The 22,514-nt window shown below is 39.3% G+C and overlaps 1 protein-coding gene across 1 annotated transcript; it reads left to right on the top strand.

The window, feature by feature from the left end:
* Window positions 1–8,914: 8,914 nt before the first annotated feature.
* Window positions 8,915–21,373, top strand: LOC309500155 (uncharacterized protein; the record flags this gene model as incomplete). Its single annotated transcript, XM_082171719.1, has 11 exons — window positions 8,915–9,016; window positions 9,830–10,021; window positions 10,260–10,425; window positions 10,940–11,123; window positions 11,206–11,291; window positions 11,402–11,728; window positions 11,892–12,110; window positions 12,920–13,057; window positions 19,332–19,369; window positions 19,978–20,201; window positions 20,333–21,373. The coding sequence occupies 11 exons, from the start codon at window positions 8,915–8,917 to the stop codon at window positions 20,901–20,903; spliced, it is 2,247 nt and encodes a 748-aa protein (XP_082027845.1). The 3' UTR covers window positions 20,904–21,373.
* Window positions 21,374–22,514: the final 1,141 nt, after the last annotated feature.

The raw sequence follows: 22,514 nt of genomic DNA, 5'->3' as shown, positions 1-22,514 counted from the left end.
AACAACAATCTGAAATGACTCCCAGCATCCCAGCATATGGTGAGAACTTTTGCATGAAAAAATCTGGTTTGAAATGTAGCCTCTCACAGCATATGCCAGAACACAGCATCTTCATAAAAGATACTGTATGTTATGATGACTAATGCAATTTGTCTTGGTGGAACGTCCAAGCGGGACGTCTGAAATACCAGAGCAGCTGTCTCAGTCTATCAAAGCTCAGGCAGAAGATTATGCAAAGACTTGCCAAAAGACCCTGCAATAGGATTTCTACCCCCCCTGAGCAGCTGTAATAGGGCCTGAATTCTCTTCACTATTATTGTTGGATCTACATTTTATAAAGAAGCTGGTGATAAGGTCACATTTTTGTTGCAAAAGGATGACATATTTTTTGGATGAAATCAGACAAAAAATAAAACTTTTATTTATTTACTTTTACATTGAGATTGCTTTAAAAAAATAGCCCAATTTATCTGAATGCATCCTATTGAGTGGAGCATATTGACTTGAAGAAACATCCTTCAGCATACAGTAGGCTGCAACATTCAGAGTTGTGACAGTCAGATTTGAACAATATTACTGGAAGTAGGCAGTGACCGTATCAAGAAACAGGCTAGTCTGTGAGACGACTGCTCTGATCGCATGAGTCATAATAACAGAGTGATTTATACAAGCGCATCCATCAGGTCAACCAGACATTAATCATCAGCTGGCCCTTCTAAGAGACCTGAGGCTGGAAATGTCAACAGGCAACTATTTTCACAGTCAATCTGTCAAACAGACCAACTGGTGAGATTTGTTGAGTGCCTGAATTTATTAGTATAATCAAAAGGCCATTGTCAAGCCTACTGTAGGCTAAAGAAGAATAGACCAATACAGAAAGAACAGATTCAGGGCTTCATATCAAACTAAGTAGTAAATCTCAGAAAATAGATAAATAGATTCATTTAAATAAAAATGTAAATGTAAAATTTCCTACCATAGTTTAAGGTTTTTAATAAATATCTTTCTTCAGTACTCCAATTTGAATTTGATTGTTCGCTATATCCAAAAGGTCCCATGCAACCAAAACATTCTTAAGACCAATTCACACTGAACCGAAAGATAGCGACCAATGGCAGACAGACAAATTTGTCGGGTTTTGTCAAATAAGAGTGTGACCCCTGTCGGCATGTGTTGTCATTGGTCGGCACTTGTTTGTTGGGTCTGTAATCTGGTTATTGGCCTTTACCAGGGCAACTGAAACAAATAATCAATTCACAACCATTAGCCTTTCACAACCGTTCGTTTGTTGGCCAGAGGAGAACTGGCCCACCGACTGAGCCTGGTTCCTTCCAAGGTTTTTTTCTCCATTTCTGTCACCTGATGGAGTTGGGTTCCTTGCCACTGTCGCCTCTGGCTTGCTTAGTTGGGGACACTTAATATTAACACAAGCTCATTGGAAAAATGTACCTGCGTGTGGCAACATTTTTGCAAAATGCAAAATACGTACCATATCGTACATACTGCAGTATCTAACAAAAATGAACACTTTAACAAGCAAGCACTTTAAATCGTTGTCACACACAATTATGATTACAGAGGCAGATTACGGATTAATAAAGACATGTTTTCACACGACTCCTTGCACAATTATGTTATGACTTTTTACCATAATAGTTTCATGATTTGTAAACGAATAGCCTATATTTTGGAGTTTACATCACGTAACCAGCTCCATTTGTTTGGTTTTACTGATGTGTTGATGCTCGGTAGCTCAGCTGTTGCAGAATTGTACTTGTGATGAGGAGGGCAAGGCTTCGAATCCCGTGAAAGATGAGTCACGATAAAATAGTTCCAAGACAAGAGTTCAAAAACAAGCTAAAATGCCTTGGTCACAATTGCGTTTTTATGTCACATTTGATTTTGTAAATATTATCGGGTACGGGTAGGTTTAGGAGCATTGATGCTAAACGTGATTTAAGCTGTTAGCGCCACTCAACTACAGACATTTCAATTCAGAACTGCGCTGATACGTAAAAACCCAACGTAATAAAACGTTGCCATATTCATGTTCATCTGTTCAGGAAAAAACTACACACGTTTTTAGCTCCACTCACTGGACATTTCACTTTGAAGCTGTAGCTTCAAACATTATTGAATGAGAACTCAACTTAGCTGGATGATGACATAGCTGAATTGAACTCATCTCGTATAACTGATGTACTTTACACAGTTGAACCGAAATGAATCAACACAGAACTGATTTCAACTGAATAATGACTGTTTACTATTATATTTTTAGAGCTGCTTTACAGCAGAGTTGAATTCTGTTGATATCATTGAATCGTTATTTTTGTAAAGCTGCTTTGAAACTGTTGCTATAAAGCACTATACACGTAAATAAAGGTGACTTGACTTGACATGCTCAATATGAAAATGTTCAGACAGCTTTATTAGGCTAGTTGTGACAACATTTGGAGAAATATTGTTGGTCAAACACTTGACCTTGTGACCCAAAATGCCTATGCTGGATAAACTGTTACTCTCTTTTTAAACTGATTAATTTTAAATTTACATTGACATAATTTCATTTTGATCAATTTCAAGGTCTTTGATAGCCACATTAAAATGGCCTTGCCTTGAAACGTTACATAATAGATAGGAATATATTTTATGAGGTGCATGAACGCAATAGAAACCACTCATATTTATGCCACTTTCTATATTCAGGTTCCCTGAATATGATGACCAGCAAATGCTTGCCCAGTCACATGGGACAAATGTGCATGAGACTGATGTGGAGGCTCTGCCCTGTTCCATCTTAAATGTTATTATAGGGAAAGAGAATCCCTCACCTCATAAAGTCCATTTTGGTCTACAGTCAAATGGCATATGATTATGATCACGTCCTTCAATTCCCAGGCCAGCTCCCCAAAGAGAGTGGAACAAGGATATCTGAGTAAAACAAGGACAGCTGCCCAAATATTTTAGTCGGCCAAAGTAAACCTTGATAACCTAAATTATTTTCTGGAAATAGGTCTGCCCCATGAGATTTCTAAAAATGTTTCAGAGAAGGTTTTAATACATATTAAGAAAAACTTCAATTGCTTTAGCGTAAATTGATTTTAATCATAATTTGATACATTGTATTTATATAAATGCATTTGGCAATAATTTGGCATTTCTTTCACAATCAAAAAAAAAACTTGAATTGTTAATCCCTAGGGATTTGTAACCCCCCACTTGGGAAACTCTGAGCTAGTATATGGTTAAATAACAGGCAATCAATCCATATACTGTGTAAGCCTATTCCTGTCTTCTACATCATACAGACCAGAGTCTGCAATTATTTAAAGTCCCCCGTGGTGAAAATCAAGCTTTTAAATGTTGTTTATATATCTATGTGGTTACAAACCATGTGCAAATGCATAAGTCAGCACCATTGCGGAGTATTTTCTCCTTAAACTGCAGTGAACCAAAGACAGTCTCAAACTCGCTGACGTCAAACTACCTTGTAACCAATCACGTCAACGTGTGATTGTCACAAGTGAGTGGAGGCGGGGCTAATTTGCATATTCATAGAACCACATATTATACTGAATGATTGGCAGTTATATGTTATATTGACACCAATGCTATATTTTATATTAAAACCACAGACTTTAAAATTTGGTCAGATTTTTTTTGCTGATATCCATCTGGACCTGCATTTGGTCCCTTAATATCTAAATGAACCTTCAAACTAATAGGTTTAACCAGTGTTAAACCAGTGTTAAGTACTATTTCTAGAATTCGAAGCGCAGATCAATGCATACTAACGGCTAATATTGCCCACAACCCATTGCGAGTTGGACGATGATTCGATTAGAAATACAAACTACAAAGATAAAGTGTTAAAAAACGACAAACACGGCGGATGTGCGAGTCCGACGGTTAAGTAGAGAGGTTTAGATAAAGGGGTTTGGGTGATTAATTATCAGTATCTTACCTGATGAAAAGATATTTATTAAATGTTATCCACATTATATTTAATCTGCAACAGCAATGTGAACTTTTGTAATGATACGCTTGGCCACTAACTTTTTAAATGCATTATTATATTCAAATTGCAAACACATGAGGAGAGTTCTCCGCATGAAAGACCCACGAGTGGCAGATCGTTCTCTCCGAAACGGTAGGAAATTAAATTAAATTGAATGTGGATGATTTTAACTGACAAGATGATTGACAGGTCAGTTTTAACGGTGACAGGATGCACGTCACTAAGCGACAGAGCTGTCCGTTAAAGATGACAAAGTAGTATGTCCCAAAGCTTGCCGACTCTTCTGCTACACACTCAGAAGTATGTACTTTTTCTTCACAAAAAGAGTACATACTTTTAGGGCATAGTATAAAGTGGTGCCATTAATGTTTATACAAGCTAATTTCCATGACAGATTTCAATATAAAATATTTAATTACTACTGGAGTGTCCAAATTCATTCACACAACTGCTAATTTAATTTCTAAGTTAGTTGATATAAATCTTTGACGTAAACTCTTGCCAAGGTTTTAAGGGTGCAAAGTAAAAGTTTATAATGTGCTGATCAAAACATAACGTATTAAACATACTGGAGACATGCATCGACTTTTTAGTTTTGTCGATATGGTATAGGTTTCAGCAGTTCTCAGCTCAGTACACACAGGCAGCTTCAGCGATTCTCGAGTCAAGAACTGGTTGCTGCAGCAGTTCTCGAATCACCAGTACTGAACCGACAACTGTTTTTTTCGGACACATTCGATACGGAGAACCGATGAGCTGGAGATACTGCACATGCATGATAGCACAGTCTCTGAACCGAACTTTCTTTCGGCCAACTGAGCACGGGTGAACCGAGGACTTAAATGAGGGGCCGAATTCGGCGAAATGTAAGTTTATTTAATAACAAATACAATTATGAAGACCATTCACTTTATATCTTTAAGACATGTAAAACATCTGCGTTTGCACATCGCCTGTAGGCTACAGGGTTCATTTGCAAAACGTAAATGTAAGAAACTTATCCAAGATGATTATGATGACGAGTACTATAATTTAACTGAAGTTATGATTACAAATGCCTTTATTTGAATGTGTTTTTATCCGGCGGGATGATAGAATTGACATCATTACGTGAGGACATAAAAGAACTGGTGAACCGTTTTTTTTAACCGATTGATTGAAACGAACTGTCCGAAAGAACTGGTTCGCGGAAAAGAACCGGGCTTCCCATCACTACAGTGCATGTCTGTGTGAGGTAAAAGGACACAACCTGTTGTAGTTCTGCCCTCTGTACCGGGAGCAGCAACTCATTTGCATTTAAAGGGACAGGCACAAAAACGTTGTGTTTTTGCTAAGTGACAATTTTAACATGCTATATAAAAATATCTGAAGGGTATTTTGAGCTAACACACACACACTCTAGGGACATCAAAGACTTATTTTACATCTTGTGAAAAGGCATTATACCACCCCTTTAAAAGCGATTTATTGTAATAATGGCAATTTTAATGATACCCAGTACAGTCCAAAGAAGCACATGTCTGGTTTAGAGTCAGTGAATGGGGTACTTTAGCTGCACTTGGTGGGAGAGAGTTAGTAGGACAAAAATGTTGGGAAACAGTTAAAAAAACACTTATTCGAAAAGAAAGTAGTGAATACATTTCAGGTCAAGACTTGTGAATAACTCATTACCTCCTGTCTTTGTGCTGGAAGTGAGAAAGAGAAGCTATGTGCCATGTGTTGTGAGCAGCAGGAGACAAGAAAGCCTGAAGGGCAGCCAGATCCTCCCCTTTTCACGGTGCTCTCTGCTGAGGTCTCCATCAGCTGTACACTGCCAGTTAACACAAAGAGATCTATTAGTCAGATTTGTCGGCTGGAAGAGCTGTTTCGCATTATGAAACATTTTGTGTGTGTGTTAAAACCAGTACCTATTGTTGATGATTAAAAAAAGAAAGAAAAAAAATGGATATGACCGCAGACTGGACTGCACATCATTTAAGCCTTTCAGATCTTTCTGTTTTGAAGATGTTCCCATTAAACAGATCTTGTTTCATTCCCTTAGCAGAAATGAAAATATGATACAGCACACGCCAGGAAAATTAGTAGAAAGAGCCAGTAATGGCCAACAGCACAGAGAGTTGATTCTCTAGCAGACTCTAGTGGTTACATATGTTATTGCTATATTTCTAAACAAACGAGAAGCACGGATCCCTCATCGCCATCACTACAGGCCAACACTTCTGCCTGTCTGATGGTACTTCAGACAAAATGACTACCACATGTGAATGTTCTGATATCAGCAAAACCTCCTGACACTACCTATGACAGTTCCAAAACATGTCATTGCCTAAAGCAAGAGAGGAAATCAGACGCTCAAAACAAATTTTCAAACCAAATGCATAACTCAAGGTAATGCAGGACAGTCCAGCTCCTTCAGTGACTGACAACTCGCTTTAGTGGGACTGGCAGGGAGAGAGACGAGATCTGCCAAACACAACACGAAACCTGGGCCTGTTTATGGACATAACGAGCGCAGCGGGGAGGCAGCAGCTGCCCGCTCCAGAGGCTCTCTGAGGCTAATAGAGCCTTTCCATTCACAGCAACTGCATGAGAGAGCCTGGGGTGACTGTACAACAACAGATAACGGAGTATTGATGAAGCAGAAATTAAGCTTTAAATGACCAGGCTCATAATGTAACTTACATTTTAAGATTAGATTCTTTATTGTCATTGTACAAACATACAACAAAATGATGGACTTGCCAATGTATACATTAATGAATAGTTAAAAGTGCATATTACAAACAAAGGCCATATTGCGCTTTACAATATAAACTATTCATGAATCGTGTGGTGCATATTTGGATAGACCTGTAGAGTTTTCCAGATGGAAACATTTCAAAAAGGTGATGGGAAGGATGACACGAGTCCTTCAGAATGTTATGTGTTTTTCTGCAGGCAACGGGAGGGTAAATATGTCGTCCAGGGAAGATAACTGTTGGTTTGTGATGTTCGGCACTGTCTTTATGACTCTCTGCAGGGTCTTTTTTATCAGCTGCAGAGCTGCCTCCATACAACACCAGCATGCCATGTGTGAGGACACTCTCAATGGAGCAGAGAATGTCACCGAGAGATATTGTGACAGGCTTACCTACCTGAGCGTTCTTAAGAAGTACAGCCGCTTTTGAGACTTCTTGACTAGCGCCGTGATGTTTATCGTTCATGAGAGGTCCTCTGAGATATGTTTGCCCAGAAATTTAAAGCTGAACACTCTCTCCACCATCCCCCCGTTGATGTGCAGTGGTGTGTGAACATCCTGTTTCTTTCTAAATAATGAGTGATTTTGTTTTCTTGATTAGTCAGATTATTCTCTGTGCACCACACCGTCAGCCTCTGTTCCTCCTCTCTGTAGGCAGACTCATTGCCTCTGGTGATCAACTGTTTGGGCCCCGATGCCATGGTCTTGAAAAACCTGGATACTGTATATAAGGAAGCCTGATTTTTAAAAGTGAAACTTCTAGACCTGGAATTTTTTTTTTTTTTACAGTAATAAAATATTAACATTTTTCTTTGCATTTTAATGAACATACAAAGCTCTTAAATATATTTTTTTCAGGTAGAATTTGTTTGCAAAAAACATCCTTATCCTTAATCCTTATCCATCACAAACAACTTAAAAAGACATACAGTATATAGGGCTTTTAAATATTGTTGTGGACAATGGGAGCCTTGGAGTCAAAAAAGTTGAGAACCACTGCTTGATACTATTACTATGTGCCAACAATTACCCCATTCAGGAATCTTAAAAAAAAAAAAATCAATTAAAACAAAGTTAAACAATGTTATTGAGAATTCCATTCCAAGTTTCCTTAGCTTAAAAAAACAAAAAACATCTGAGCAATAAAATTTTCATCTGCGTTAGATTAAAACAAATAAAAGTGCCACTAATGGTACATGATGCTTTTTTGGCTGAGATAAAGTAGCAATTATATCACTTTTTTTTTTTCCGATTTGTTGCTGCCAAAGGCCTTCATGAAGTTTTCAACTTTTCAAAAACCAAGCAACACCTGAGACGCAGCTTACTTTCCTCTCTGTCCTGCATATGACCCTTGTACCAGTTGAAGACGGCAGGTCACAGCCTATTAAAAATACATGCTATTGTAGAGTATAAGACCTGGGCGTCAAACCCATCCAGGTATCAGATGACTCCTTGACGACAGAGAAAGAAACAAGACAACAATATTGCTGCTTTAACCAGATGAAGCTGTGAAGAAAATACATTTGGTAAGTTTACTAGACTAACTTTCTTTAAAACTAAACATGTCATCGTACCATAGATGTGATTCTATTTGAAAATGTATGTACTTGGTTGTGTTTTTTAGTCTGAAAAATGTCCATCCAACCTTTAAATTAGTTTGAGATGGATGACTGCTTCCTATTTTCCAAAATAACCTTCAAATCTAATGCAAATTACTTATCAAAGTAAAACAGTGAAGGTATTTTTCAAATAATCAAGAATTTTAATTAATCAACAAAAACATGTGCCTGTACATGTATCAATAATATTTTTGTACAATTCCAGATGTGAATCAACAGTAACTAACTAGATTTCAGTGTCTTTCAAAGCAGATGACTGTTATCTCTCTAAAATCCATGTTTAGTTTTCATCAGGATATTCAAGTTGTTCATGCATTATTTAAGCATGTGTCTGCACCTTGGCTGTTTTCCTGCCATCTGCTACTGACACTGAGCACCTGATGAAATTGCTCAAGACTCGCATGCATCTAACTGTAGAACAGGAGTTGAACCTGAATGTTTTTTTTAATGAAATGTTTACTTTATTACCAAGTGTGGATAAACAAAATTATAATTTAAAATAAATTTACACTTATTTGCATTTAAGAGAGAGCAAGGATGGAAACATATCAGAAAGAGTCCATGAAACGTATCCGCAGACATAGTCAGAGTGTCCTTCAAGACCTGCACCTCAAAGTGTTCAAAGACGAAGTCAAAGATGTAAGTACTGTAGAATATGATAATATAGCCTGTAAATGGGCTGTTGTGTAAGATGTATATATTCCTTAGCTTCAAAAAATAAATTAAAAAAACCCTACAACATATGAGAAATAAAACGTTCCTCTGGGTTTGATTAAAGGGATTAAAAGGGCCCCTGATACACCAGGCTTTTGGCTGAAATAAAGTTAAAAAAAAAAAAAAATTGTTGCAGCCACAGGCCTTTGTTGAAGCTTTTGCCACATTTTTAAATGTGGGGAAAAAATGGAGTAGTGCTAAACAACACCTGTTGCTGACACTTTAGCAATGCTAAATGTTTTTTTTGCAATGCTTTTAATTGTACTTTTATGTACATTGTATTTTTTAGCTCTTGAAGTATTTGAATGTTTAAACTAAATGTATTTTAAATGTGAAAAATATGTTTCCTTAAGCAGCACTATTTACAACATACAGTATTTAGCATATAATTGAAATATATTTTGACCAGAAACCAAATGGTCTTTATTCTGTTTATCCTTACAAATAAAAACCAAACTTGGGCATAACTAACCTTTCAAAACTGTTCTTGTATTTGACAGCAGACTCGATCTCGAGGTCGTAGGGGCGAGAGACCTCTGACTCCCACATGGCGTAATTCTCTGGATAGCGTTTTCACACGTAAAGGCAGCCTCATTCTGTTGGATGGAAACAATGCTGTGGAAATTTACAAAGTAACTCAACAGATTCAAGCACCTTCATGTTGATTCACAGTACCAAGTGAACAAAAGAAATCTTTTTTGTCTCCCATGTTGAAATTCTTTGCTTTAATCTGTGCAGTCCAACAAGTCAAGCCAGCCAGGAATCAGAGGACGGTTGAGTGACTTGTACCTTCCTGCTATCACAGGAACGATGTCAAACCTGCAGGCAGCAAGGGCCAAACTCAGTCACTCATGTCCTTATCTCAGCACTAGCAGACGCCGCGGCTCCACCTCCTCCATCAACTCACAAAGAGCTCCTGACTTCAAGCAGGTGAGCCGGCTCTGACTTTGTTGAGAGATTTGACACAGCAGCTTTGAACCAGTTATAAGTGATGAGTTATAAGTTACAGTTGGCCTGTCTGTATATGACAGTCTCTTTGCTTTGGAAAAAATTGTTCCTAAAATGTTTCAGGGCATCTTCACCACAGTATTTGTTAAACATGCCTGTCACCTTACTGGCTTCTGGAAGAGTTACTTGATGTGTAGAATATTTGAATTCTGTCTTCCAGAGTTACCTCAAAGCACAGAAGGAGTCCAAGAAGTCAAATGTGATTGTGACGATGATGTACTTGGGGCAGGGGTTTCCTGGAAACGCTCAGGATGAGATGAAAGTGCTTCAGCAGATCTGTGGAGGGGAGAACATCTGTGTGTTTAAAGGATTTGTCCAACCGGGAGGTAAAGCTCATTATCCTGTTACCACACTGAATACACTGCTTGAGATCTTATGCCAAGAAAAAAAAAAGAAAAACATTTATATAATCTAAGAAGCTATTTTTTTCTCAAATCTAAATTCTGACCACATACACAGTAAGCAATTGTCCCAAATAAAGGGGAAAAAAAGAAATACAAAGAAAGCATTATGCATTTCAGCCCTATGTATAATCAAAATTTTTATTATGCTGAACTAAGTAACTGAAATACAAAATATTAATAATGTAATTATACAATATAGTAAACATATCATAATAGAGTAACAAAAAGCACAAATGTACAATTACAGTACAATTACTTGTACTGTAAGCTAAAAACAAGATAAGTATTCATATTTTTTTACTTTACCGGATAGATCTGAAATACTTATTATACTACTGAAATAAATTAAACATTTAAACAAATATTAAATTAAATGTTTGAACAAATTAATATTTACAAAGTTAAAAAAGTATTGTGAATTACTTTTTACCACTAGAGCAGATTCAGTTCACATCCCAGAGACATCTGGGCTTCCCCTTCAGTGCTACTATCTTTGTGAATGGAATCATGGCAGCCAGGATCAGTTCCTGCTGTGAATACAGATACGCCCCTGGCTTTCAGCAAGGCCGCAGGAGCTGCTTCAGACTGACCCGTCTAAATGGAGGGAAACCCTGCTTCAAGTGAGATCAAGAAACAATTTAATGCAGGACTTTTTGGCAAGACCAAATAGGTTGCCAATGTAAACATTTTCTCCTTTTACAGATGTGTGAATTCAAGGCACGGTATTGGCACCCCAGCGATCGATAGTCCAGCTCCAACCTTAACAAGAGCCATCAATTCTAATGAAGGTTGGTCTTAATGCTGCTACTGTTACATTTTCCCACTGGCATTCTTCAAAGTAATGATCCAGGGCGCATTATTTACTGAATGCCTCGCTGTAATCATGCCTTCTGTGCAGGTGTTATGGATTTGTGCCCTTCTTCCCCTTTGTTCATCCCTCTTGGAATGGAAAGATCTCTGCAGAAGGCCAGAAAGCTCTCAAAAGATGAAGGTGCTTTGTCAACTGATAGTGAAGACAAGAATGGCAGCGTGAAAGAAAGAAGACATCACAAACGCCCTAAAAAACCACGCAGTCAGTGGGGAGAGGGCCAAGGTTTGGAGGAATCGCAACCACATAAAGATAGAAATGAACTCGAAGACAAACCTCCTTCCAACACCAAAGAACAACTGCAAACATCAGCAAAAGAAAATGTGAAAGTGACCAAAAATAAAATTAAAGTGCCAGGTGAGTGCAAATCTTTTCCAGCAATTTGGTTCTCCACTCTTTATTGGGCCTGTGAGAGGACAAGGCCGTTGGATAGAGTTGCTTGCCAGCACAATGTAATACTTTGAAGTTGTCTCACGAAAGGCTTTTGCTGTAAATCACTAGATTGTATTTTATTTTAAAGACAGCACTATCAAGATTCAGGACAGTTGCATTTCTCAAGATTCATTGCAGGAAGGAAAAACTCTGACTAAGCGTGATGGGGAGAAAACTATGGATCCTTCGAAGTCGAATGGAAAAAGCAGGAACAGGGGAAGACTGAGGGACTTCTATGAAGAATGTGTTGAAATGAGCACTGGTCTGGAATCAGGCCTAGACCAACAGAGGTGGTTCAAAGTAAACAGTGAGTCAAGAACTGTGGCTCATTGCTCATAGACAGGGTTTCCCCTGAGACTTTTAGTCCGATTGAGAGAGAGTCAATCATTTTACCATAAAGGTTATGTCTAAAGTGATTTCTAATTCAAACATATACTAAGGATAGTGTAAAGTTTTAAGGCCACGAGCACTGGTCCTATTACTCTACTGACAGGCTACTCAATTTGGGACAAGGACCAAAAAGAAAGACCACTTTAGACTTAAGATCTGATCTCTTAATTTTTTATAGTGATTACTTATATTCATGAGTTGATTATTATGTGCGCAGTATGGCTAAAATCTTATATTAGGGTAATGAATAAATTCATATTATGGTTAAGGTAAAAAAATAAATAAAAAGGAGAAGAGTATTAGATTATTGCCCCAAAATGTTTTAGATACTATTACAAAAGCATATAGTAATGCATATTTTCTTAATAATCCAGTGAATCTCATACTTAACAACTAAAAGATGATTTATCTTATTTCGCTATTTTTTTATTTTATTTTTTTTACTTGATGGACACAAACCAAAAGATAAGATCATAACAAATAAGTTCATAACAACCGAATAAGTCTGGTATCAGTGCAAAAACAACTGCTTCACATTAAAAAGACCCACACCATTTTTATTCATAGAGTACAAGATAACATAGATGACATATTGACAAAAATATATAGACACACTTCTTTTTCCAATCGGTAGGTCAAGAAAGGATAGGCTAAACAATTCTCAAAACCTGTCATGATGAAACGTATGATGAAAAGTGAAATAGTTGTGTTTGTATTATCTGCTAGAGTTTGAGAGGAATAAAATCAAAGAGCAGCTCACTTCAGGACTCCCTGCCAATGGCTCGGCATCAGAGGTGGAGCTTAGTGAGGAAAGTGACAGCAGTGTCACAGAAGCAAGGAAACCTAAAATCAATAGCAAACAAGGTTGGTACAACTAAGAAGATCAGACTTTACAATATGGCATTGTTTTATGACTAATATCTAATACATTATCTTCAAAAGTTTGCAGAATTTTAAATGTTTCTGAAAGAATTCTCTTATGTTCAAAAAGGATGCATTTATTTGATTAAAAACACAGTAAAACAGTGATATTGTAAAATAGGATTACAATTTATAATAACTGCTTTCTATTTAATATATTTTAAAATGTAATTTATTTCTGTGATGGCAAAGCAGAATTTCCAGCAGCCATTACTCCAGTCTTCAGTGTTACATCAAATAAATGAAGCCTTGGCAGTGCCTCCATTGTAATTAATACTCCATATTACAAAAAATAAAACAATGCAAACATTACAAAACGTGACATTAAAATTGTGTATAAATCACTATTTTTTTTAACTTTTTTCTAAAGTAACATTGTTTAACAGCGACAACAGCAGGTAAAATTAAGGCCCCGATAAACGCACGGCAAAGTTATTTTTCGTTCTTCGCTTAAGGGTAAAACAAAGTTCGAAATACATGACCAGCGATATACTTACTGTTAGCGAACATCCAACGCCACCCACTCTGCTGAGAGCGCCGTTTACATGAATATGTAAATATGTGCGGCGCACTTTCATCTTAATAACAAATAGCAAGCATTTTTTATGATAAAGCATTAGAAAAGCATCTGATCATAGCAATGTGGATATGTTTGCACAAGCCCTGCAATCCGGCACTATAGTAAAGTCACGTCACGTTTATTTATATAGCACTTTATACAATAGATTGCTTAAAATCAAGCAGCTTTGCCGTATTTAAAGGGCACCTATTATGCCCCTTTTCACAAGATGTAAAATAAGTCTCTGATGTCCCCAGAGTGTGTATGTTAAGTTTTAGCTCAAAATACGAAACAATACGTAAATTGTCACTTTTTGGGGCTCAGAAAAACGCACCATTTTAGTTTAAATGCAAATGAGCTGTTGTTGCCGGCACAGAGGGCAGAGCCTCACGAGCTCGCGCTCAGTGTCAGGAGGACAATCTCATCTCACGGAATTATAATATCAGAACAGAAACTCTCAGTAGCAGAGTTCATTTCGAACCCGAGTCAGACAATAATGCCCACAGAGTCAGAGAATGCTGTATGGAAATATAACAGGTATAGTGTAGTTTAATTACGGTTATAACTTTTTTTTCATCTTGCTTTTATCCACTATTAGTACAAGCCTGTTGTAGCGGACCGCGTCCGAATGATGGGCAAAAATATACTGATGAGTTCGATGAAGTTTATTGTACATCACAAAAAAAAATTAAGTGTTAGTTTTACTCCAGAGAATCGCAGTAAGAGCTGAATAAACACAGTATAAGAAGTGCGCATTAAAGTTTTATCCATAAATCTCCCTTTCATATCATACACAGCGAAGTACACAAACTACTTGTTACAACTAACAGTAAACAAATATATAAACACCTTTTCAGTGGGTGCTTAATAAACTGGTAAACTTTATATCCGTAAAACGACTCGATGAGCTGTCAGTAACGTTAGGCCTATCTCCAGAGAGTGTAAGCTGGATCATGAACAGTTGGTACTGATCCATCCTCGAATAACAACGAGAGTAAATGAAGACTGCTGTGTTCATTCTTACATCCAACAACAAAACACCTCAATCGCTTTAGGAGACATTCTTGTCTAAAGCTGCTCCGGCGTCGAAACAATGGCGGACTGTGTACAGCTCATTCAGGGCGGGTCTACGCTAAAACTGCAGTGTCAGTCAACAGTCGTGGGCGGGGCTTGTGCAAAAGTACATCACATTGCCCCGAATCTTAGAACAGCTTGTTCTGAGACAGTGCTTATGATTTATGGGGATTTTAAAAAAAGCACTGGGTGGATTTTTATCATTATAGGGTGGTTGTGTACACGTGTTATGTTCAAACGTAATGTAAAAGTGAATTTTGCATAATAGGTGCCTTTAACATGAACAGTGTCAGTGTCTCTTTTAATCAGAACAACTTCATTTTCTACAATAAAGCAGCTCTCCAGTGTGTACATTTTCACTCGCGGACATCTGACCTCGAAGGACTGAACAGGAGAAATTAACCGGAAAAGATTTTCACGAGAAAGAAGGCGCACACCTACCTATTATGTAATCGCCACGGACTAACATAGTACAAATGTGTTTACCAGCTGTAGCAAACTTTTACGGAAAGTTCCCTTTGGCAAGTTCCCTTTTCGAATTCTCAAAACAAACTGCAAACGAACTTCATTTTGGCCTGATTTTGATTGAAACGATGTCACATGAATTGGTTCCTTGATTTCATCAGAATTAATGGGGGAAAGTCATGTGAGAGGAGGCAATGCCTCCATTGCGCTATGATTGGATATAATTGGTTATGGTTGGATATTATGGCATTAATGGGAAGAATAATTAAAAAGTAAACAAACAACTCGGCCACTTAGATATCATCGCTTTATGTCACATCAAAATCAAACTTGAAATGGCATGAAATATGATGACTGTGTTTTTTTGTTTTTTTGTGAGCAATCAGCTTGGTGAAATTAAAGGTACATCTTTGTGTTTGTGACCAGTGTTTACCGAGCTTGATGAATAATGAAAATAAGACTATTAAGAAAAACAGCTGAACATCATCACAGCTGAACATTATTTCACAAATAAAATATATTGTTTAAATTGTTACTGCCTTAAGTTATTATTTTGAAATAGATGTAAAAATACTTAACTAAATTGATGAGATTTAAGTACTTGGTTTTAATAAATAGATCATTAATTGCATAGTTAATCTAAAAATACTAAATAGAATTGTATTTCGTTTCTCGCTTTTTTGATGTAATGTTTATTTAAACAGGAAAATGTTACAACATTAAGTGTAACTGCATGGGACATGAATTAGATATTTTTTTTTTTTTAAATGTATCCTTATTTCAAAACGTCTCAGTTACGTAAGTAACCTTAGTTCACTGAAGAGGGAATGAGACACTGTGGGAACACCTTTGCGTGATTGTGTCATGAAGCATGTATGAAATCAGTCCAATGGCATGACAGAACATTATAGGAATATGACGTCATCGACCAGGAAACTATAAAACATACCCAAACCAAAGAGTGTTAGCTTCTGTTAGACCTGTAGCAAATTGTTCATGGCCATTCCAGGGAGTATGGGTGATGTAGCGTTTCGTTTGTAACCGAGACATTCCCTTTCAAGGGAAAACGTGCTGCGTCGAAACGCTGAGGGAACGCTATAACCATGCCGCCATATGAGCAAGTGCTCGTCCATGTGAAATCGTAACTTCTCAGAAACTTCCGGAAATAGGCTTGTAGGGAGCAAAAGAAAGGCCTTCCAATACTATGGCCAGGTCCCAAGCTGGCACCCTCGTAAGGACTGCTGGTCTAAGCCTCAAGGTGCCACAAAGGAAACGGGTAACTAGAGGGTGTCTCCCCAAAGACACATCACCCAAAGGATTGTGGTAAGCAGCTAAGGCTGCCACATACACCTTTATTGTGGAGGGGGATAACCCTGCGGAGAATCGCTCCAGCAGGAACTCCAGCACTGCATCCACTGGGCAGTTAACTGGGTCTAACTGGTGACTTCTACACCATGAAGTGAATAATCTCCACTTCAAGGCATATCATTTCCTCATGGACGGAGCTCTTGTCTCAACAACCTTGGTTGAGCTACCTGAACTGATGAGCTGGGCCCCCTCAGAGGCCAAGCCCACAGCTTCCACAATTCTGGACTGGGGTGAAGTATCAACCCATTCGCCTGAGAAAGAAGGTCCCTCCTGGGCAGAATCTCCAGCGGAGAGCCGTCAAGGAGAGACACCTGGTCCGAGAATCACAATCAGGCCGGCCAGAACGGGGCTACTAATAGAATATGGACCCCGTCCCGGCGAACTCTCTCCAGAACTCCTAGGAGCAGAACGATCAGGGGAAAGGCATACAGATGTAGCCTTGGCCATGTCTGTACCATAGCGTCCAGTCCAAGAGGAGCTGGATGAGTGAGGGAGAACCACAGTAGACAACGTGTCATCTCTAGAGATGCAAATACATATACTTTTGCTAGGCCGAAATTCTCCCACAGGGGCTCTACCATCTCCTGCCTCGACAGAATATCTGCTCCCTGATTTAAATACACCGGGATGTAAACTGCCTTCAGAGAGAGCAGTTTCCCTTGGGCCCACAGGAGGATCTGGTGAGCTAGACTGTATAAGGGGCACGAACGGGGTTGCCCTCCAACCCGTAAGGGATGCATCCGTTGTTAGCATGACGTGATGACAAGGTCCAAGGTTTTTTCATCCGTTGTTAGCATGACGTGTGGACAAGGTCCAAGGCACCACTGTGTGACCTTGATCATACTGAGCTGATTCCCCCTTTGGGGAGAATCCCTTGGTTCTGAGCCACCACTGCAAAGGTCTCATGTACAGCAGGCCAAAAGGTATCACGTTGGACACAGCTGCCATCAGACCTAACAGTCTCTGAAACTGTTTGACAGTGAGTGACTGGCCTAGCTTCAGCTCGTTCACTGCTGAGAGGATCGAAGCTATACGAGCAGGAGACAGACGCGCCCGCATCGTCGAATCCCATATCACACCTAAAAAAGTGGTCCTTTGGGCTGGGGAAAGCACACTCTTCTTGGCGTTCAGCCTTAACCCCAACTTTCTTCATGTGGGCGAGAACGACATCTCATGTCGAACCACCAGCTGCTCCGATTGAGCTAGAATCAACCAATTGTCGATGTAATTTAGTATGTAGATGCCCTGGAGTCGCAGAGGAGCTAGAGCTGCATCCACACACTATGTGAAAGTGCAAGGTGACAAAGCTAGGCGGAAAGGAAGAACTCTGTATTGGTATGCTTTGCCAACGAAAGTGAACCTCAGAAACTTCCTGTGTTGTAAGAGGATGGATACGTGGAAGTATGAGTCCTTGAGATCTAGCGTGACAAACCAGTCCTCGGACCTGATTTGTGACACAATTTGCTTCAGAGTAAGCATCTTAAATTTGAGCTTACACATGGAGCAATTTAGTTGGCGCAGATCTAGAATCCGACGCAACCCTCCATCCTTTTTCGGAACAATAAAGTACCAGCTGTAAAACCCGGACTCCCTGCTGGAAGGAGGAACCTGTTCTATAACCTCCTTTCGTAGAAGAGCTTTTACTTCCTGTTCAATAACCAGAGCCTGCTCAGGGCCCACCACTGTAGGACCCCGCTGAACCAGGGTGGGCAAGACCTGAACTGAATAGTGTAGTCCTTTACGACTGTCTGCAGGAACCAGTGAGATATATTTGGCAGATGTAGCCACTCTGCCATAAAATCTACTAAGGGAACCAGTCTCTCGAGACTATGTCGGGGCTTTGAGGGACGATGCAAACTCAGAGGAGAGATGGCTCGCAAGCGTCATTTCAGCCCTGGGCATCGCCCCATAACCGTGTTGTTTTGGCCCTAAGATGTTAGAGTATGTAGATGTTTGTGGGCTAAACAGTACACACGATAAGAAACCGGTCTTTTCCATGACCTCGACACCTCAGGGTGGAGGTCAGGAAAGAACGGCAAGTCCAGATGTGGAAGTTGTTTATTTTGTGATGGCAGAAAGCGTTCGTCTAATTTGCTTTTATGATAAAGCTCCTGTTTCTCGGCCGGCCAGTCAATTTTTAGTTTAGCCATGGCACGAGTAATAACCACTAGCTCCTCAAACGCAGGAGACTGAAGTGACAAGCATTCAGTATCTCCTCTCGATACTAACAACATCCAGCGTCTAAGAACTGAATAGTTGTAGTACCGGAGCTTCACTCAGGGTGGAAGTAACTGCAAAGTGTGCTTCCTGACCCTGAGATGAAACACTGGACCTGGCAGGGGAGGGCAGAGAAAGGGTGAAGCCCGTCTCTAACCTCTCTGCCAGATCCATTTTTAAACCCCAAATGTTTTTTTTCCATATGGTGAAAACTTCTGCCTAACAGAATACTAAGACAGACAAAAACACCAGGAACATACAGTTTCTCAGAGAATACTTGCTGAAGGCACAGAAGCTAACCTTTGGTTTGGGTACGCTTTAAAGTTTCCTAGTCGATGACGTCACTCGCCTATGATGGTCCGTCATGCCATTGGACTGATTTCCCTGATTTGGACTGAGGCGTTCCCACAGCGTTTCGACGCAGCGCGAGTTCCCTTGAAAGGGAACATCACTGCATGCCACTAGTATAAACAGTGTGTAAAGGCTAGTACGTATGACTGTTATGACATTCTCAATTCTCAAATTCTTTTGAAGGTCCAGAGGATGATCAGCAGCAAGACTTACAAAAACAGGTAATCCTAACTTTAAAAATGAATTGCTAAAATAATTTGTCTACAAACCAAATAATACATCAGATATTTGTACAGATAACCAAATACAGCTATAATATTAACCCTGATTTACTAGGCCCTGCTTCTGTTATGCACAGTTTAGCAAAGGAAGTTGCCTTGGTTACAATTGTAACCTTCTTTCCCTGATGGAGGGAACAAGATGTGTCGATTTGATGGGGAGCCCCAAACACCTCTGATACTTCAGAAAAGGCCAATGAGAATTGTCGAGTGGAATTTGCATGTCACTCCCCCAGACATATGGGTAAAAGGATTCAGGTTTTTGCTGAGGAGCTGAGATAGTGTACCGGCCAGTTCAGCGGGTAGTTCAGTGTTGTGCCTCTGAGCCTTTTGTGAAGACGCAAGGTAACAGGGACAGCCCATAGGGGAGGACCTTGTACTGATATGCTCGTCCCCCGAGGCCAAGCCATAGGCCAAGCCATTTTCTTACATTTAATTCTTGACACACTTCATGAAATAATAGAAGACTGGCATTACTTTTATGAGCAAGAGAACATTTTAGATATTCTGTAAACTGAGAATATATTAGAAAAATCTGCTCTTTGCTTCAGATGGATGCCATGACAGAAGTGCTGAACAATTCTGATGAAGTGGAGCAGCTAATCCTGAGAAACACAGGTCTGACTGATGAACTGCTCAAGAGTTTGGCAACAGCGCTCAAGAGAAGCCAATCCGAAGTCACGGTGATTAACCTTAATCTGAACCAAATCGGACCCCCTGGAATCACTGTTTTACTAGACCTTCTGCAAGCCAAACCACAGATCAAAGAACTACTGTACGTTTCATGCAGACATTCTAAATATGTCTAAAAATAAGCTGACTTTACAGGACAGCTCTGATAAAGAAACTCTTGAAGGTTGTTATAAATCATTATGAATGATGAAGGTCTTTTTCTTTCTTCTTTAGATTGTTTGGAAACCAACTTGGCGATCTTGGAGTGCAGACCCTGCTTAGTGGATTGGCTGAACTTCAAAATAAAACAGCAGCGCTGCATGGAAACTCTGACCAGATCTACTTCTCTCCAGTTAGCATTGTGATCAAAGAGTTAGACATAGGTGGAAATGGCTTTGGCAGTGATGGCCTGAGGGTGCTGGCCACGTTCATGAGGTATCATTCTCACCTTCAGTATCTGGGCCTGGCACAGACATCATGTTCAGACATGGAGGCTTGGACAGTCTTGTTTGAAAGCCTAAAAGTGAACACTTCACTGACACACATTATCTTAGATGAAAGCAGCCTTCAGGACAATGGTATCAAGCTGTTTTCTGAGGTGCTGAGATCAAATGAGACTCTAAGGAAGGTGGACTTAGATAATAATGGTTTTGGTGAGGTTGGAGGACATTATCTCCTGGAGGCTCTGCGCTCTGGGGGAAAATGTTCCCTCGAGCACCTCACCCTGGAGGGGAACTACATCAGCACCGCTCTTATGGCCAACATACAGCAGGAGCTCAAATCTATCAGACCAGCTGCTCTTTAAATGGAGATGCATCATCAATTAATTTCTGTTACAACTCAAACCGCAAGTGGGATGTAAATAAGACTGACATCTTTAGCACAGGACAGAGGAGAGGAACTTTGTGGCCAGTATGTGGGTGGCTTCCAATAATGAAAAAATTTTTTTTGCTTTATTCAGTGATTCATCTACTTGGGAGTTTAAACAGTGAAGGCAAAACTTCAAAGAAATATTTGCTTGGGCTCTTGACCCGGTCTTTACACCACAAGCCAACAGATTCTCCCACTCACTTCTTTGAAGTTTGTGAATTGTCCGTGCATCTAATGGAAGGTGAGACGTTCAATTTGGTTCTGGGTAATATAAGATACACAATTTATTGGATGACAAGTAAAATCATCTGTACCTGGAAAGCAGAAATATAGTTCTTGATAAGAACAAAACCTTGTGTCATTATATAGACCTGATTGTAAATGTTGTACTGTATGTATGCATGATGATATTATGAACAAAGAAAAACAAACAATTAAAGTTGATTACCTCCTTTGGATGTAAAAAAAATAATTTGCTTGTAATACTTAAAAGAGGTTTTTTTGGGGTTTTTTTTATCTATGAATGTTTCACCCCCTGACCCACATCCACCAAAACTAATAGTAAAACAGTATAAAAGTGTTATTATTTGGGACAAATATTCACAATGTAAATACTGAGAATTCATGGCGGAACAATTTGGAACCTTTTCTCCGATTATCACTAGTCTGTGAGATTTCACCGTTAACTGAAACAATATTCATGGGGATGAAAATTGTTCATGAGTATATAATTCATGAGCAAGGCAAGCTGGGGTCTTTTGGTGAAACCTAGAGTACAATGCCTTGATTCATAGACAACTAAATGAGTCTCAGACATTCACGTTACAGTGGAATGACATTGTTCCATCAACAAGGACGTTTGGATAAACCTAGATCAAAGCTTTTCACAATAGAAATTTCTGCTGGAGGTTGTAGCTGTGCCAGCAAGAAACATTAGCGTACCCTTTGTGTTCTGTCTGGTAGTTAATTTTCTCTTTATCTGCTGATGAGTATCATGTCAGATCTCCTTCAAAGCTTCAGCTGAGAGATGGAGAAGCTCGAGTCACTGATAAAAGGCATTTCCCTCTAAAACATGATAGAAAAAGAAAAGGCACATCCATGTATGTCTGAACATTCCCATAATAAGACTCATGGTTTGTGTCATTGCCGCCCTGCCCCTTGATTTGTGCAAAGAAAGGATTAATAGAAATTGTGGTCAAGGTGTGAATGTTTAGTCATATCAAGTGACAGCTAATGATTTGCAAAAGGAACTTTTGTGCAGTGATACAGAAATAAAATCCAATGTACCGCTAAAGTATAAATAATTCAGTTGACCTATTGGTAAGCCCCACCCCCCTTAGGCCCCATATACACCATAGACAGTATATAAACTGGACACAGCGACCCCATTGGATTCAACGGAGACAAGTGAAGTCAATTAGAAGCTCTCACTTCCTGATGGTCGAGCGTACTGCGCAGACTCAAACTGAGCTTGACGACGTAGATGTGACGTGAGCAACCCGTCTGTCTTCTAGTAGCTGTGCCAAGAGAAATCTGAATCATTCCC

This window comes from Leuciscus leuciscus (genome assembly GCF_965113295.1).
Source record: "Leuciscus leuciscus genome assembly, chromosome: 5".
Classification (NCBI taxonomy): Eukaryota; Metazoa; Chordata; class Actinopteri; order Cypriniformes; family Leuciscidae; genus Leuciscus; species Leuciscus leuciscus.
This window is presented reverse-complemented; position numbering and strand designations above follow the sequence as displayed.